Below are 17,805 nucleotides of genomic sequence, written 5' to 3' on the forward strand. Positions count from 1 at the left end.
AACTTCAACCGAGAGGATGGGTACAAATTGAGCAATCATTGGAAAGATGTTTTTAACCAAGTAAAATTTAACTGTTCATAGTTGTTCCATCTTATTTACCGGTACTAGTCTCTTTTACCGAGTTAATTGCATCCTCAGTGTTTAGCAGTACGGCTATATTTTTGTTTTGAGCGCCATCATGTTTTGGTTGCAATCGTTATCGGTGCGTTGCTCTCCCTCTCTCCTCCTTCCTCCCCCCCGCACACCTCCACCGCATCCTCTTACTTCTAGCCCCCCCCCTGCCCAGTCTCTCCCACTTCAGTAAAACATTTTCTTCCTGTGGTTGTCACACCTGATGATGATTGCTTGTGTGGCAATCGAAACGTCGTGATTTAATTAATTGATTTTTTGTTAAATGTTTTCACCTACGTGACTTTACCGAAAGAACCAAAGCGTATGGATCCTTGCAGTCACGAAAACTTCAAATCTAGAATTGTCTTCAGCCGTACAGTTGAGCAACATTTGGATCATCTGCGGGCTGTATTCATTAAAATGCGAGCAGCTTACCTCAAATTTAAACCGGAAAAATGCCACCTCTTGCGGGAATCGGTGCGTTATCTGGGACATATTGTTAGCCAGTGGAGCATTGCGACTGACCCTGAGAAAACGAGCTGTGTGCGTATATGGCCGACTCCCACTTCTGTGGGAGAAGTGAGGAGTTTAATTGGATTTGCCTCACACTATCAACGATTTGTTACGGGATTTGTGTCGATAGCAAAACCACTTCCTCACGGCAAAGGGGAAAAAGTTTAATTGCAGACAGGAGGAGGCCAAATTTAAAGCATTGTGGGATGCCCTTGTGAATGCCCCTCCCCTGTGTTACCCTGACTTTGCACGCCCGCTTATTCTCGACACGAATGCCAGTAATACTGGCATCGGCGGTGTGCTGTCCCAGGTGATCGACGGGGTTGAAAGGGTTGTCGCTTATGGCAGCAGGGTTTTATCTAAGGCGGAGCAACGCTACTGCATAACTCGCCGTGAGCTGTTGGCCATTGTGTTATTCGTCCAGCAATACCGGCCATATTCATACGGCAGACATTTCACTGTACGTTCCGACCATGCGGCGTTACAATATGCCTTGCGAATTGACCAACCATCTGGCCAATTGTCTCGCTGGCTCGAGGTCCTGCCGGACTACTCGTTTACGGTAACCTATCGGAAAGGAACGAAACACTCGAACGCCGACGCCTTGTCACGGGCTTCCCGCTGGCGACAGGTGTGCGTGCTTTTCGGGGTCCGGCCGATGCAAACAGCCCGTTGTACCTACGCACCCTACGCCACTTGCTGCTGCAGCTGAGGTGGCCGCTCCTGGGGGTGGCTCCTCTGAGGAGCCGAATGGGCCGTCTGCTCGAGATGCATTACTCGATTTATGCCTTGTGGACTGGGGGCACCTCCAAATAGAGGACGCCTCCCTTCTTAAGTTACGCCGCCGTGCTGAGCGACTTAAGAACTTGAAATATAGTGATGGATTCGCGCCCGTCATTCTGCGCGATGGTCTGTTGATGACCTGGGACAGTAGCTCACGCCGTTACAACATTGTTGTGACGACCGCTCTGCGCGGAAAGGCCGTTTGGGCTGCTCACAAGCACCTCTTGCACCTGGGGGTCTAGAAAACACTTACCACGCTGCAGCTCGATTTCTATTGGCCAGGTATGGCGAACGATGTGGCCAATCTGCTCCTGAGCTGCACCCAGTGTGTCAGGCAGAAGCCACCGGCTAGGCCGTCGTGCCCGCCCCTAAAATCCATTAGAGTGTCTTGCGTCAACGAATTGGTGGCGCTGGATATTCTTGAGCCCTTTCCAACTACCTCTCGAGGTAATAAGTACCTGCTGGTTGGGGTAGAATATTTCACCCGCTGGCCCATGGCCTGGCCACTCACCAACCAGTCGTCAGCAGCCATTGCCGAGGCCTTTCTCCGGGGCTACGTCCTGGACAAGGGAGCGGCTGCTGACCGACCAGGGAAGGAATTTTTCATCCACCCTGTTGAAGGATGTGTGTAACTTCCTGGGTACACAAAACGTGTGCACTTCTCTGTACCACCCACAAACTGACGGGATGGTTGAACGTCTTCATTGGACACTCACCTCAATGCTGTGCTACCAGATTGACAAGTCGCAACTAGATTGGGATCTCCATATCTCCGGTGTCCTAGCTGCGTACAGAATGGCACCCCACGCAGCGTCCAGATACTCGCCATTATATTTCATGTATGGCCGCGATGTCAATCCCCCAACAGACGTGCAGCTACGTGTCACACCGCTTGCCTCAAAATCCAAACTTTTGGACCACATCCGATATCAATATTCAAAAACTGTCCGAGGCACGGGAGGCCACCAGGGAAAATTCCGGGGCGAGGCAGCTGGCCAACGAAAAATTGCAGTGCCACCGCGTTTCCGAGCACATGTAGGCAATCTCGGCACGTCCACCCGTCGCGTCTGAAACCCTACGTCGCACCGCACACTTTCACCTCATCTTCACATCGCAGGGGCCATGGGTGTGATGTGTCCGACGCGCCGGGGTGTTCATCTGCGGAACCTAACCCTGGGACGAGCCGTCTGATCCCACTCTCAGATGCTATGGGATTGAGGCCTCCATGGCCGTCGACATCGGCCACCCCCGATACCGAGCGCCCACCGGCACCACCGGATGAGGCCCTGATGGGGTCTGCCTCTCCTAACCTGCCCTTGCGGGCTGTTCCCCACTCAGAACCAGTTTCTGCCGAGCCGCCACAGAGACCTTGTGGCTCATATGATGGTCCTGCTACGCGGACATGGTCCAAGACCCCCCGATTTTCATAAAATCCCCATGGTTCCTCATGCCCACACCGCACTTACCTGTCCATCGGGTTCGTTTATTGGCTTGTTCTCCTCTTCTCGCCCTGTTCTTTGATCGATGGTCGGTCACATTGTCGCGGTTGGGGATCGCGTGTGTACCACGGGGTGTGGGCGGTCGTGCGTTGCGCCATCAAATTATCTTGTATATTTGTAAATAATGTACAAGTGTACAGGTAGGCTGGGGTATTTATAGGGGTTTTTATTGTTGTTATTGTGGTATTGAGGCACACATACTTATTGTTGTGTTCGATGTTCTTTAAAATATATATATAAGGGGGAGGCTGGCAGATGAGACGGCTGAGTGCTACGAGGGGGGGGGGGTAATGTAGTGGGTATTGTGAGCATTACACGTGGTTACCACTCACCTGGTGTAGCGTCAGCCATGGGTCAACAGGGGGCAACGGCGAGTACGGCCCGTATCAAGTAACGCCGTTAGGCCAAGGAACCCAGAGGGCGGTTGGGAACCGGAAGTATACACCCCATGCCCCCAGTGGGGGCTGGGGGATTACGCAATAGTCCAGGTCCCTCCAGAAGGTTTCAGAGAGTAGGCGTGGCCAGGGGCGGAGTGACCCTAGGAGCTGGAAATAAGGCGGACCCCTGAACGGGTTTGCCAGTCGTCGTCAAGCTGAAGACCCGAAGAGCCAGCTTAGAATAGGACCCTGGGAACCCCCAGACCCGCTGTCCTTCTAAGGGCCGGGACAGAGCGGGCCAGTGGCTCGTACCCGAGGACCTTGGCTGGGTAGGGTCAGCTAGCCTCCCCTAGGTCCCCCTAGGTCCCCCTAGCCAGAGGGCTGATATATGGATGAAGTGGTCCCAGTGAGTAGGACACGCTAGCACGAAGGCTATACCTTCCCAGGGTATTGGGTGGAGGGGCCGATACCCCTTTGTGCTAGGGACCTCGTGTTATAGTTGTTACTGTTAAAAAAACGTGTTGCCTCCAGAAGAAGACTGTGTCTCCATAATTACCACTACACTACCAAGTATCCACCTCCAGCACTGATTCGTATTATAATATTCTCCTCGAAATTTTGTTTTCATTAAACACAGCTGCATTTCTAACATTTCAGAAAGTGAGGTAGTCTTTCATGAATACCTAAACAATAATTAACCAGACCTCCTTCCTTTATACACCCGCAGTATCAATAAGGGTGGCCACTGAATTCAAACTATGAACCTCTACATCAAGCAACAAATACTACTGCTAAGTCAAATCAACGCCCCAGAGTATTTGTCTACTCTCTCAACTCTCTCAAGCTGACCAGGCGTGTTGGAAGAGGTGGGCTTACCCACGCATCACCCCACCACATGCGATCTGTGGATTACCCATTTATACTGCTGGGTGGACAGAGCTGGGCCAGGGGGTTTTGATCAACTTTCCCAGTTGTTTCAACTGCCTTGTAAACATGTTATGTTTATTGCTCTAACCATTCATATACGTGCAGGAAACCAGTCATAATTTTTTCTTTTTTTCAAATAGTGATTTGTGCCAAGTTTGAGACCACATCACAATGCATGGTGCTTCGTACGGTAGAAGCAAAAAGTTGAAAACAAGAAACAGTCACATCCTTATCAATCTTGTATTGCTACTACCATGGTGACAGTTCCCACTCAATGATTCCTCCACTCATGTTGAGGACTCGGTCGACCAGAATGACCGTTTTATTTCATCCAGTGTTCATCCACTACACTGCATGTCACAGCAACACCCTCACTCACCTACTCACTCACTCACATATTCACCCACTAACTCATTCACCAATTCACTCACATACTCACTGACTCAATCACCCAATTACCCACTCACTCGCTCACTCACCCAATCATTGACTCAAGATTTTAACACACCTAGTACACACACAGTACCTTTCTCATCTGGTGTGTAGATAGGTTTGTCAGTCTGGACAACAACATGCCCTGATCGAAATGAGAGCAGTGCATGGGCCATGATCTCCTTATTAAAGGAATTTGACTCCACCTTGGCCACCAGCTGGACATGATGCTTTGTTGATTGAGAATTTGTTTTATCTGGGTTCTCAATGTCAAAGCCGAGCTGTAAAAAAAAAAGCATAATCATCCTCATATCACATTCACTACAGGCAGAATGATAAATAGTGCACCACTTGCAATGCACATGTGGGCTGTTTCTACGCAAAAGGGTATCACAAATTAGTGGCATATAAAGCAACAAAAATATACAATACACAAAACTTAATACAAATTAAACATGGTAGGCTTCTCGACCAATATTTTTTTAAATAATAATTAGTTCATGGGCTTCTGTTGACGTTAGGCCCAAGTGAGCAGTGCTCAGAGAGACCTCTGTAACCCTGCCTGCTTGTCTACCTTTTCTCTTTTATTCAAATTACCTATTTTAGGATTTATTGTATTTGCTTAAGATGATTTTTTTGGGTTATATCACGTAAATATAAATGTCGTTAAACCCGCCACCACCCGACACATTGAATTAGTAAGGTTTGCCACTATAAAAAAATGCGAAATAGTTACTAGTTCAGCACACAAGTGTGTTGGAGAGAAAATCCACAACATTTATAATTCGAGTACGACGTTTCATCGGTAATAATAACTAGCATCATCAGGTGACAGCCAGAATTGTGGAAAAATTATCCTGTTTCCGTCTCAAATAGAGGGATATATTTGATGTGATTTCTGGATATTCTGCTTGGGTGCAACCGAAACGGTAAAATAACACACTGCGTTCACCAAAAGAAAACACACACTGACGCCTATCTGAATACAGTCACACCATCACCCCACAAAGTATTCCTCTCTCATCAAGATGCTCATACATTGGGCTGAGAAATTGTCAGATGGTGAAAGTCTGAAGAGTGAGATTAAACATGTTAAATAGTTATGATGCACAAATCAACAGGGCACTGATTACCAAAACTTAATGCAATAGCACAAGTGTTGAAACTGATCAAGCAATGAAAACGAATAAAATACCATACATTGCGGGAGTAACTGATAAACTAGCTAGATTTTTAGAGAAACAAACCATCCGAGTGAGATTTGGCATGGTACATAAAATACAGAAACTAATATCTGGTACTAAAGATGTATTGCCGAAGCTATCAAGAGAAGGTGTACCAGATTAATAGCTCCTGTGGCAAATGCTATGTTGGTCAGATGGGACGAATGATCAGCATAAGACTAAACAAGTATAACCCGTAAAAACAAAGTTTTTCACTATAAATCCTTTATATGCGTAGCAGCTAGAGTCATCTCATCCTCTGGCTTGAGATGGCTGCCACCTATGGGTCAGATGATTGCATGGCAGCATTAAGCAATTGGTAATTAAATATAATATTTTTGTCCTAAAAAGTGTAAAATTTTGGAAAAAAATTTCACGAACATTAATTGTCACGCACAACGAGTCTGTGTGGAAAATGTCAGCTCGATTGGATCACGGGAAGTGGGTTAAAAAACGACTGAAAGATTTGCACGGTCCTAAGCAAGCAAGCAAGCGCACTTAATATAAAGGATTAAAAACACCAAAAATATGTAAATACTCCCAAACACAACTGTCGCCAGTTGTAGAACACACGTGCCAAAAAGGATACCCAACTGATTTTGAGAGAAATAAAACATATGTTTCCCTCCATTGGAACCTCATTTGCCAGTAAAAAATATGATAATTGTTTTTTTACCCTTCTATCTGGCAACAAAACTGACACCTTTTTTACAAGGAGTCATGTTTGCATAGACCACAATACCTGCAGTCATAATGCAAACAAAAAACATAACTCTGATAATTTATGCACTGTCCTTGAAGTTGATTGGTCCACACCCGAGACAGCTTTCCTTAGAGCCTAGTCTCACATGGGTTGGACCAGATGACGCCAAAAGGCGCACAACTCAAAGACAATGCACCATCTAAGGAAAGCTGTCTCAGGTGTGGACCAATCAACTTCAAGGACAGTGCATACATTATCAGAGTTATGCTTTTTGTTTGCATTATGACTGCAGCTATTGTGGTCTATGCAAACATGACTCCTTGTAAAAAAAAGGTGTCAGTTTTGTTGCCAGATAGAAGGGTAAAAAAACAATTATCATATTTTTTACTGGCAAATGAGGTTCCAATGGTGTAAATGCTTACCCCGAGCTCTCATACTCTGATGGTGCATTGTCTTTGAGTTGTGCGCCTTTTGGCGTCATCTGGTCCAACCCATGTGAGACTAGGCTCTAAGGAAAGCTGTCTCGGGTGTGGACCAATCAACCTCAAGGACAGTGCATAAATTATCAGAGTTATGTTTTTTGTTTGCATTATGACTGCAGGTATTGTGGTCTATGCAAACATGACTCCTTGTAAAAAAAGGTGTCAGTTTTGTTGCCAGATAGAAGGGTAAAAAACCAATTATCATATTTTTTACTGGCAAATGAGGTTCCAATGGTGTAAATGCATACCCCGAGCTCTCATACTCTGATGGTGCATTGTGTCTCGGCCTCGCTGTGCACTGCGTTGCACCGCTAACTGAGTAGTTAACCTCGCGTTCAATAAACCCTCGGAGCCAGGATGAACGTCCGACTCCAAACGTCATTTATTGAGTTTAACGAGGTAAAACTGGTGACAAAACACAGATACAGCATCTGTTATAACCCGGAAACACCAACACAATGAACACCACAGCATCATAACATTGTCCCAGATAACATGTTTCCCAGCAATAGACCCTGGATGGACCAGGCCCCCACACTACCACTGAACAACTACACAAGAGCACAAGCCGCTGTGTTGCATAAAGGCACATCGTGTATTCATCACACTGCACCCCAAATGTACGGAATTACACATAACACTAAACTGTGGATGAGATACTTCGTCATCCTTGCTCTCAGGATCGCAACATAGCCACCTGGGCACAAGTCTGACTCGACCTACTAAATCACAAGTAACATCCACAATAAGGAAAGTTGCAGGCTTCGTTGCTAACTAGGCCTCGTATTTAACACAACTTAACAGCACCATAAAGGCATTTACATCACTATAACGGTCATTCCAACATTACAACAGCATTGCCAATATTATAAGAACATAAACAAGCTTACAGACAATGCTTCTCAAAGTCCCACGATGGACAACTGCGGCTCGCTTCACTGGGACGCGATGTGTGCCGCCATCTTGAATTATGTGCGTAATGGCCGACGCCCGTGTGGTTAAGCGGGAATCTTAATTCGCAACTTCCTGGTCACGTGACCAAAACCAGCATCAAAAACAGGAAATTCCTGTGAACATATGCCCCCCCCATCTGCCGTGAGGCAAAACTCCTGCCGTGAGGCAGAACACATTGTCTTTGACTTGTGCTCCTTTTGGCATCATCTGGTCCAACCCATGTGAGACTAGGCTCTAAGGAAAGCTGTCTCGAGTGTGGACCAATCAACTTCAAGGACAGTGCATACATTATCAGAGTTATGTTTTTGTTTGCATTATGACTGCAGGTATTGTGGTCTATGCAAACATGACTCCTTGTAAAAAAAAGGTGTCAGTTTTGTTGCCAGATAGAAGGGTAAAAAACCAATTATCATATTTTTTACTGGCAAATAAGGATCCAATGGTGTAAATGCTTACCCCGAGCTCTCATACTCTGATGGTGCATTGTCTTTGAGTTGTGCGCCTTTTGGCGTCATCTGGTCCAACCCATGTGAGACTAGGCTCTAAGGAAAGCTGTCTCAGGTGTGGACCAGTCAACTTTAAGGACAGTGCATACATTATCAGAGTTATGTTTTTGTTTGCATTATGACTGCAGGTATTGTGGTCTATGCAAACATGACTCCTTGTAAAAAAGGTGTGAGTTTTGTTGCCAGATAGAAGGGTAAAAAACCAATTATGATATTTTTTACTGGCAAATGAGGATCCAATGGTGTGAATGCTTACCCCGAGCTCTCATACTCTGATGGTGCATTGTCTTTGAGTTGTGCGCCTTTTGACGTCATCTGGTCCAACCCATGTGAGACTAGGCTCTAAGGAAAGCTGTCTCAGGTGTGGACCAATCAACTTTAAGGACAGTGCATACATTATCAGAGTTATGTTTTTTGTTTGCATTATGACTGCAGGTATTGTGGTCTATGCAAACATGACTCCTTGTAAAAAAGGTGTCAGTTTTGTTGCCAGATAGAAGGGTAAAAAACAATTATCATATGTTTTCCTGTTCTGATAGCAACATTCTTAGTGTGGTTTCAAAGTATGTTATCAAGTTATACACTGTTTCATTGCATGACAAAACTGGTCATCGTTTGTCGATGGTGATTAACTTTGAGCAGCCAATATTTGCTATTTTTGGACCCAACATCGGCATAATGTACATGCATAATGTAAATTATGTATGTTGATTAACTGTGAATAACCCAACCAAGAATAGATATCTATTGTAATTTATATGAATACATTAACCCCCACTCTGGTCTTCACAGCTGATTGGATCACAAATGATTACATCACATTTATCCCTCTATTTAAGACCGTAACAGGATTTCTCCACAATTCTGGCTGTTGGCTTGTTGTAATTACCGGCACAACGTCGAACTCGAATTGTAAATGTTGTGGGTTTACTCTTCAACACACCGGTGTGCTGAACCAGTAACTAATTGACATGTTTTGCTTACGTGACAAACCTTATTAATTCAGTGTCGGGGCAAGAAACCTCTATAATGGATATTGGCCACGAAAGCCTACATGTTAAAGATTATATTTCTTGTCTATTACCTACCCCTGGAGAATTGAAGGAAGTTTAGACGCATATTCTCCCTCTCCCCTGCCCACCACTCTGTCTCAGAATCATAATATGTATTTATACTGGAGGAATCCAATAAGCTATAAAGATCTTTTTCACAGTTGTCCAGTCGAGGCAGGTCATAACGTTACAACAAAAAATAATACAAAATCACGAGAAGAACGCGAATAATAGGAAAGGTAAAAAAAGTCAATTTAAAAATATGTACTGACCAACTCGAATATGATAAGAATTATAAGAACTTTTATTTAACGAGCACCATCGGTATAATACACACCCTACGTGGGTTCATACTCGACAGTCGCTCGCCAATACACAACACTACATGGGGTGCTAGCCTATACATAACACGAACCGTCTAACACCGACGGCGCTGAACCGAGACAGCCAACAACTATCTAGGAGCGCAATATCGAGTGAAGACGACAGCGACAATGGCGACGAGACAGCGATGATGGTAACAATCTTGAACAGCACGACGGGGATCCCACTCCAACAACAGCCACGAGGTCCCTCACAGGGGCACTTCTTATACTCTCAGCGTGGCCTCACTCCGCCCTGGCCACGCCTCCACTCTGGAACCTACTAGCGAGTTCCCGAGGCTTCCCGACGGGCCCCATTCTGTGACCTTTCCCCTACATGTCCCGCTCTAGTGTCTATCATGGCCTGCTGACTTCAATACTGCCGGAGACCACAGTTCCCCTTTTTCACCAGCAGCCAGCACTATGACACTCCAAATATACAGTGAGGGAAAAAGTATTTGATCCCCTGCTGATTTTGTACGTTTGCCCACTGACAAAGAAATGATCAGTCTATCATTTTAATGGTAGGTTTATTTGAACAGTGAGAGACAGAATAACAACAAAATCCAGAAAAACGCATGTCAGAAATGTTACAAAATTGATTTGCATTTTAATGAGGGAAATAAGTAATTGACCCCCTCTCAATCAGAAAGATTTCTGGCTCCCAGGTGTCTTTTATACAGGTAACAAGCCGAGATTAGGAGCACACTCTTAAAGGGAGTGCTCCTAATCTCAGCTTGTTACCTGTATAAAAGACACCTGTTCACAGAAGCAATCAATCAATCAGATTCCAAACTCTCCACCATGGCCAAGACCAAAGAGCTCCCCAAGGATGTCAGGGACAAGATTGTAGACTTCAGCTTGTTACCTGTGTAATAAAGGACTCGACCACGAAGTCTGGCTTGGTGTCCTTTATTCGGTTCCTTCTCGTAACCCACACGGCTGTCCTTTATGAGGCTTTCCGCACTGCGCTGATACTGCTGTTACCCTCGTCACGCCAACAGCTCCGCTGTTGATCTCCGTCGTTCTCGTAACCCTCTCGCAGCCTCGCCGCTGTTACCCTCACGCAGCCCCACTGGCTGCACTCGCTGCAGTTCCTCCTTTCGTCGCTCTCGTAGCCTCTGACAGCCTCGCGGCTGTTCCTCCGTCGCTCCCGTAGTTCTTAGCAGCTTTGCTGCTGTCTCACACACACAGCCTCGCCGGCTGTGCTCACCGCAGCTCCTCAATCGCTCTCTCTCTAGCAGCCCCACTGCTGTCTTCTCCCGCAGCTCCTCTGGCTGCTCCCTTAGCTGGTCACCGCTGGCCGACGGTGCCACTCTTCCTGGCTTCGCCCAACGTGGCCTTACCCTTGTCCAGTCTCTCACTCTCCCCCCTCTCCTTCCGGTTTCATCCCTTAAGAACCCTAACCTTGCTCCCACGTCACCTAACTCCACCTCTCCGTGACGTCACATCCGGGAGGTCGCCCACGCCCGCATTACACCTGTATAAAAGACACCTGTTCACAGCAGCAATCAATCAATCAGATTCCAAACTCTCCACCATGGCCAAGACCAAAGAGCTCCCCGAGGATGTCAGGGACAAGATTGTAGATTTACACAAGGCTGGAATGGGCTACAAGACCATCGCCAAGCAGCTTGGTGAAAAGGTGACAACAGTTGGTGCGATTATTCGCAGATGGAAGAAACACAAAAGAACTGTCAATCTCCCTCGGCCTGGGGCTCCATGCAAGATCTCATCTCGTGGAGTTGCAATGATCATGAGAACAGTGAGGAATCAGCCCAGAACTACACGGGAGGATCTTGTTAATGATCTCAAGGCAGCTGGGACCATAGTCACCAAGAAAACAGTTGGTAACACACTACGCCGTGAAGGACTGAAATCCTGCAGCGCCCGCAAGGTCCCCCTGCTCAAGAAAGTACATATACATGCCCGTCTGAAGTTTTCCAATGAACATCTGAATGATTCAGAGGACAACTGGGTGAAAGTATTGTGGTCAGATGAGACCAAAATGGAGCTCTTTGGCATCAACTCAACTCGCCGTGTTTGGAGGAGGAATGCTGCCTATGACCACAAGAACACCATCCCCACCGTCAACCATGGAGGTGGAAACATTATGCTTTGGGGGTGTTTTTCTGCTATGTCGATGCGTATGCCAACATTGAGAGTGAGCGCCTTCTTTACATTCAACTGAATCAAAACCGCCTGCGTGTGAACAGTTTGCTCATCTCTGGGACGCCATCAATACCAAAGGAGATGCAAACGGTCACAATGTGGGCAGATTAATTATTTTGCCTTCATCCTTCACAGCTCCACCAAGATACATGCATGAGAGTCTCAGGATGCCATGACGTACATTAGCCAATATGCTACGCCCCATCTCTTCATCACCTTCACTTGCAATCCCAAATGAAAGGAGATCCAGGTTTACCTTCATCCAAACCAAAAGCCACCAGACAGACATGAAATCTTAGCGAGGGTCTTAAAACTCAAAGTTGATGACCTCATGATGCTTATTACGACCAATGAAGGCAACGTCTTTGGATAGACAAGCAGTCACCTGCACACCATTGGGTGGCAAAAACGTTGTCTTCCTCATGCTCACATTTCGCTATGGATGAGGGAAACAATTCATTAAAGTCACATTGACACATTTATCAGTGCTGAGCTACCTCACCCCCATCAAGACCCTGCCATTTTTCTATGTGGTCTGCAACCAAATGGGCCATGGCCCATGTGGCCAGTTCTATCCAAATGCGCCATGTATGCAAGACCACAGGTGTACTAAGAGGTATCCACGGAACTACTTGAAAGACTCAGTTGCCCCATCACGCTATCCTCTATATCATCACAGAAATACTGAGCATGGTGGATTTCAAACAACGCTCAGACCTGCCACTAACTCGCTAATTAAGGTTCACAACTGGTGGATCGTTCCCGACTGCCCTCTATTGTGCAAAATCTTCCAGGCCCACTTTAATGTAAAATTCTAGTATTCTAAAAAAGCCATCAAATATATTTGCCAATACATCAACAAAGGCTCTGACATGGCTGTCTTTGCCTTACAGAACAGAGGAGCAAAGTGTGCATGAGCTCAAACTTTTTTTCCAAGGAACAATGAGGCCATTTCCAGAATTCTTGGATTCCCCATCCATGACCGTTCCCCCACAGTCGTCCATTTGGAACATCACCTCCGAAATGGTCAACACATCTACGTCACCAAAGGAAATACCCAACAACAGGCCCTGGCGTTCTTTGTTTTGTGCCCAAGTGACCCATTTGCTGCCAACCTGCTCTACCATTAAGTTCCCTCCTACTACATATAGACTGCTAAAAAATGGAAGCGACGGGCTGCTGACGGTGAATCTGATGCCTTAGGACGAGTCTACACAGTTCATCCCAACAATCAGCAGTGCTACTTTCTCCCAATGCTTCTCCATGTTGCCAAAGGGCACCTCTAAACAGTGGAAGGAGTTGTCTGTCAAACATATAGGGAAGCTTGCAATCTTCGTGCAATTCTTGCGCATGATTGCCATCTTCATAAAGCTACGACAGAAGCTTCTGTTGGTCAGTCTCCTTTCCAACTTCTGCATGAATCTTCAAGTTTGCAGCCCATCTAAATCCATGGGACTCTGGCAAAAATACAAAGAGGGCATGAGTGAGGACATCCTCCACGGAGCTCAATGAGAAAATCCAAACCTCGACGTCAACTTTTCTGATGTCATCTTCAAACAGGCCATCAGCCTCAAACAGGCCATCATCCTCATTCAGGACAAACTGCACTCCATTGGTGGAAAATACCTCACGTCTATGGGACTACCAACACCCTACAGCAGGGGTGTCCAAACTTTTTGCAAAGAGGGCCAAATTTGATAAAGTGAAGATGCCCGGGGGCCAATAGTTCCTTCAGATATTTTTTTAACCACAAAAGTTACGTGAAAATACACACTTATAAAAAAAAAATCATTGTCACAATTACCTTTATTTTTCAAATGACAATGTAACCAAATATAAGCCACTCAGGCAGACGTGAACAACTCTAAAACACAATTCTGCCTTTCATTCAGTCAGATAACATTGAACAAACTGTATAGAATACCTTAAATTTCCATGAGTTAAATATCTTTGCCTCATGAACATTTTAAACAGGAGTTATAAGTAATGCAAAGTGGTCTGTTATCATTAAACTTTAAAACAAGTGAATTTTGCCCTTGTATTTTACAAGATCTTTCAGAAAGCCATAGTTTGTGTCACATCTACATGTACATAACATCAATAGTCATAACCAAATCTTATTCAAGAGTTTAATCAAACAAGTGCCATAAGTCCAAGGGCATTAGTGTGCTTTAGGCTTGTCACTGTTAATAGTGACAGATGTTACCGTTCAAAACACTCAATTTCAGATTGATCAAGGAACAGATAACTTGCTGACACTAATAAGAAGGGTGATACTGAGATCTAGATTTCAGTAAAAAGACCAGGTCTGGCTTGGAGGGCAGTGGTTGAGATGTGTAAAATGTCACGCAAGTGGGAGTCACTCATCCTTGACCTCCATCGGTTCTTGTTTAAGTTCATGACTGAGAATGTTTGCTCACACAAATATGTGGAGCCGAATAAGCTCAGCATTTTCTTAGCGAATGACCGCATTTCTGGAAACTTGCTTTTGTCCAGCTGCCGTTAAAAGTCAAAAAGATAACACTGCTGGTCTTTTCTGCGGCACTCATCGTCACACTGCAATTCAATGAGCTCCAGCTGCAGCTGTGGAGGAGCATCATCAGAGTCCACGGAGAAGGGAGAAGAGAAAAGCAACATGTCCTTTTCAATAACTGCAAAGTCCCGAAAGCATTTGTTAAATTCCACAGAAAGAGATGTGATAGCTGTTGCATAACTCTTCATTTGCGCACCGATGTTGTCCTGTGGGAAACTGTCAATGACCTCTTTCAAAGCTGGGAAGTGCGCGGTGCAGGGTTCTGTTTCAGACAAGTGTCATTGGAAAAGTTGCATTTTTGTTCCAAAGGCCTTGATGTGAGCGTATAGCTACGCACCAGTGCATCTTTTACTTGAAGATTAACATTCAGCGCATTCAGATGCTTCGTTATGTCAACCAAAAAAGCCCGATTTGACAGCCATACAGGATCGGACAGTTCTTCCATTGGTTGTCCCTTCTCACCCAAACATTTTCCAATTTCCTCTTTGAGAGAGAAAAATAGCTGCAGTGCGGACCCCCGACTTAGCCACCTCACATTGTTGTGATATATTACGTCACCGTATTCAGCCTGGATGTCACGCAAGAACTGCTGAAACTGTCGGTGGGATAGAGCTTTAGAGCGAATAGAATTGATTGCCTTTGCCACTGGTTTCATAACATCGTCAAATTTGAGTTGTTTGGCTTAGAGAGCCTGCTGGTGAATGATACAGTGAAGTTGAATAGCGTTACCTGCTTCTTCGCTGACTTTATTGCAGATCAGTGTGGACACTCCACTTCGCTCACCAGCCATGGCAGGCGCACCATTGATAACGATCCCAGAAACTTTACTCCATGGTAGTTTCATATAATCAACAGCTTCACAAACAGAAACGAATAAATATGTTCCTCTGGTTTCCCCTTTAAGACTTTTGAGGTCAAGCAGCTCCTCTGTCACGTTCATGTTGCCATCAACTCCTCTTAAAAAAATAAGTAGTTGTGCAGTGTCAGATGCATCGGTGCTTTCATTTCAGGCTAATGAGACATAGGCAAAAGCCACTCCCCTGTCCCCCAGTTGTCTCTGAATATCTGACGATATGTCCTCAACTCTCCGTGCCACAGTGTTGCATGCCAGGCAAACATTCATAAATTCTTGTTTCTTCTCGGGGCAAATGTTCCCCAACATTTTCATGACACAGTCTTTGATAAACGCACCTTCAGTAAAAGGTTTGCCATGTTTAGCTATTAACATGGCCACTTCGTAGCTGGCTTTGGTGATGTTTCCCTTTGACTCACAGGCCCGCGTGAAGAATCGCTGTTGCGATGCCAGAGCAGCTTGGCGTTGCTTCACTTTTTTAGCGGCCACTCCCTGTTAGCTTGTCGTATGTTGTAGCATGTTTAGTCTCGGAGTGTCTCTTTACGTTGAAATCCTTAAACAAGGCAACCGTCTCGTTACAAATTAGACAAACACAATTGCCTCGATTTTCAGTGAAGAAGTATTGTAATTCCCATCGCTCCTGAAAGCGGCGGCCCTCACTGTCAACTTTTTAAAAAAAAATTGCAGTCGCCATGGCAGAAATGATTCGAGAAGGGTTCGCGGCACGGATGCAGAGCCAGAGAGCATTATAATGGTGCTGCCACCGTGTGGTGAAAGGAGGAATTATATCTTTAAAGTTTCATGATTTTTTTATAAGACTGAAGCTGCGGGCCGTATGAAATCTGACCACGGGCCGTGATTGGCCCATGGGCCGGACTTTGGACATGTCTGCCCTACAGGGACATCCTGCATGCCCTTGCTCAAGAGATCCTACGTTAAATATGCTATTATGCTTTACAGTTTCTTAAATTTAGTTAGCAAAATTAACCAAAGCTGATGGTTGCACAAATAGAAGCCTACACGAAAATCTTGGAAGACATTGAGACTACAAATCGACTATTTTTTTCCTTGATGCACCTGCCAGTACTGGGAAGAACTTTGTTTTCAAACTGCTCCTCGCTAAGGCTCGCCAGACAGAGAAAATTGCTCTAGCTGTGGCATCATCGGGGATTGCTGTGTAAGTCGATGTGTATGTGTGAGTCAATGTGTGTGTGTTTGAGTCCATATGTGTGTGTGTTTAGGTCCATGTGTGTGTGTAAGTCGATGTGTGTGTGTTAGTCGATGTGTGTGTGTAAGTCCAAGTGTGCATGTCAGTCCATGTGTGTGTCAGTCGCTGTGTGTGTTAGTCGATGTGGGTGTGTGTTAGTCGATGTGTGTGCATGGCTCCATATGAGTGTGTAAGTCACTGTGTGTGTCTATGTGTGTCAGTCGATGTGTGTGTGTACATCGATGTGTATGTGTGTGTGAGTCCATATGTGTGCTTAGGTCGATGTGTGTGTGAGAGTCTACGTATGTGTGTGTTTGAGTCGCTGTATGTGTGTACGTCGATTTGTGAGTGTAACTCCATGTGTGTGTACAGTGAGGGAAAAAAGTATTTGATCCCCTGCTGATTTTGTACGTTTGCCCACTGACAAAGAAATGATCAGTCTATAATTTTAATGGTAGGTTTATTTGAACAGTGAGAGACAGAATAACAAAAAAATCCAGAAAAAAGCATGTCAAAAATGTTATAAATTGATTTGCATTTTAATGAGGGAAATGAGTATTTGACCCCTCTGCAAAACATGACTTAGTACTTGGTGGCAAAACCCTTGTTGGCAATCACAGAGGTCAGACGTTTCTTGTAGTTGGCCACCAGGTTTGCACACATCTCAGGAGGGATTTTGTCCCACTCCTCTTTGCAGATCTTCTCCAAGTCATTAAGGTTTCGAGGCTGACGTTTGGCAACTCGAACCTTCAGCTCCCTCCACAGATTTTCTATGGGATTAAGGTCTGGAGACTGGCTAGGCCACTCCAGGACCTTAATTTTCTTCTTCTTGAGCCACTCCTTTGTTGCCTTGGCCGTGTGTTTTGGGTCATTGTCATGCTGGAATACCCATCCACGACCCATTTTCAATGCCCTGGCTGAGGGAAGGAGGTTCTCACCCAAGATTTGACGGTACATGGCCCAGTCCATCGTCCCTTTGATGCGGTGAAGTTGTCCTGTCCCCTTAGCAGAAAAACACCCCCAAAGCATAATGTTTCCACCTCCATGTTTGACGGTGGGGATGGTGTTCTTGGGGTCATAGGCAGCATTCCTTCTCCTCCAAACACGGCGAGTTGA

General features: G+C 45.5%; 1 protein-coding gene across 1 annotated transcript in view; it reads right to left on the reverse strand.

Moving 5' to 3' along the window:
- LOC133349576 (complement C3-like) overlaps window positions 1-17,805 on the reverse strand; it is a 320,240-nt gene that overhangs the window by 286,575 nt on the left and 15,860 nt on the right. The window contains 1 exon segment of the mRNA XM_061563146.1: window positions 4,737-4,923. Coding sequence (XP_061419130.1) covers window positions 4,737-4,923 — 187 coding nt within the window.

This window comes from Lethenteron reissneri, chromosome 30 (assembly GCF_015708825.2).
Source record: "Lethenteron reissneri isolate LAM-NWPU_2019-01 chromosome 30, ASM1570882v1, whole genome shotgun sequence".
Lineage (NCBI taxonomy): Eukaryota > Metazoa > Chordata > Hyperoartia > Petromyzontiformes > Petromyzontidae > Lethenteron > Lethenteron reissneri.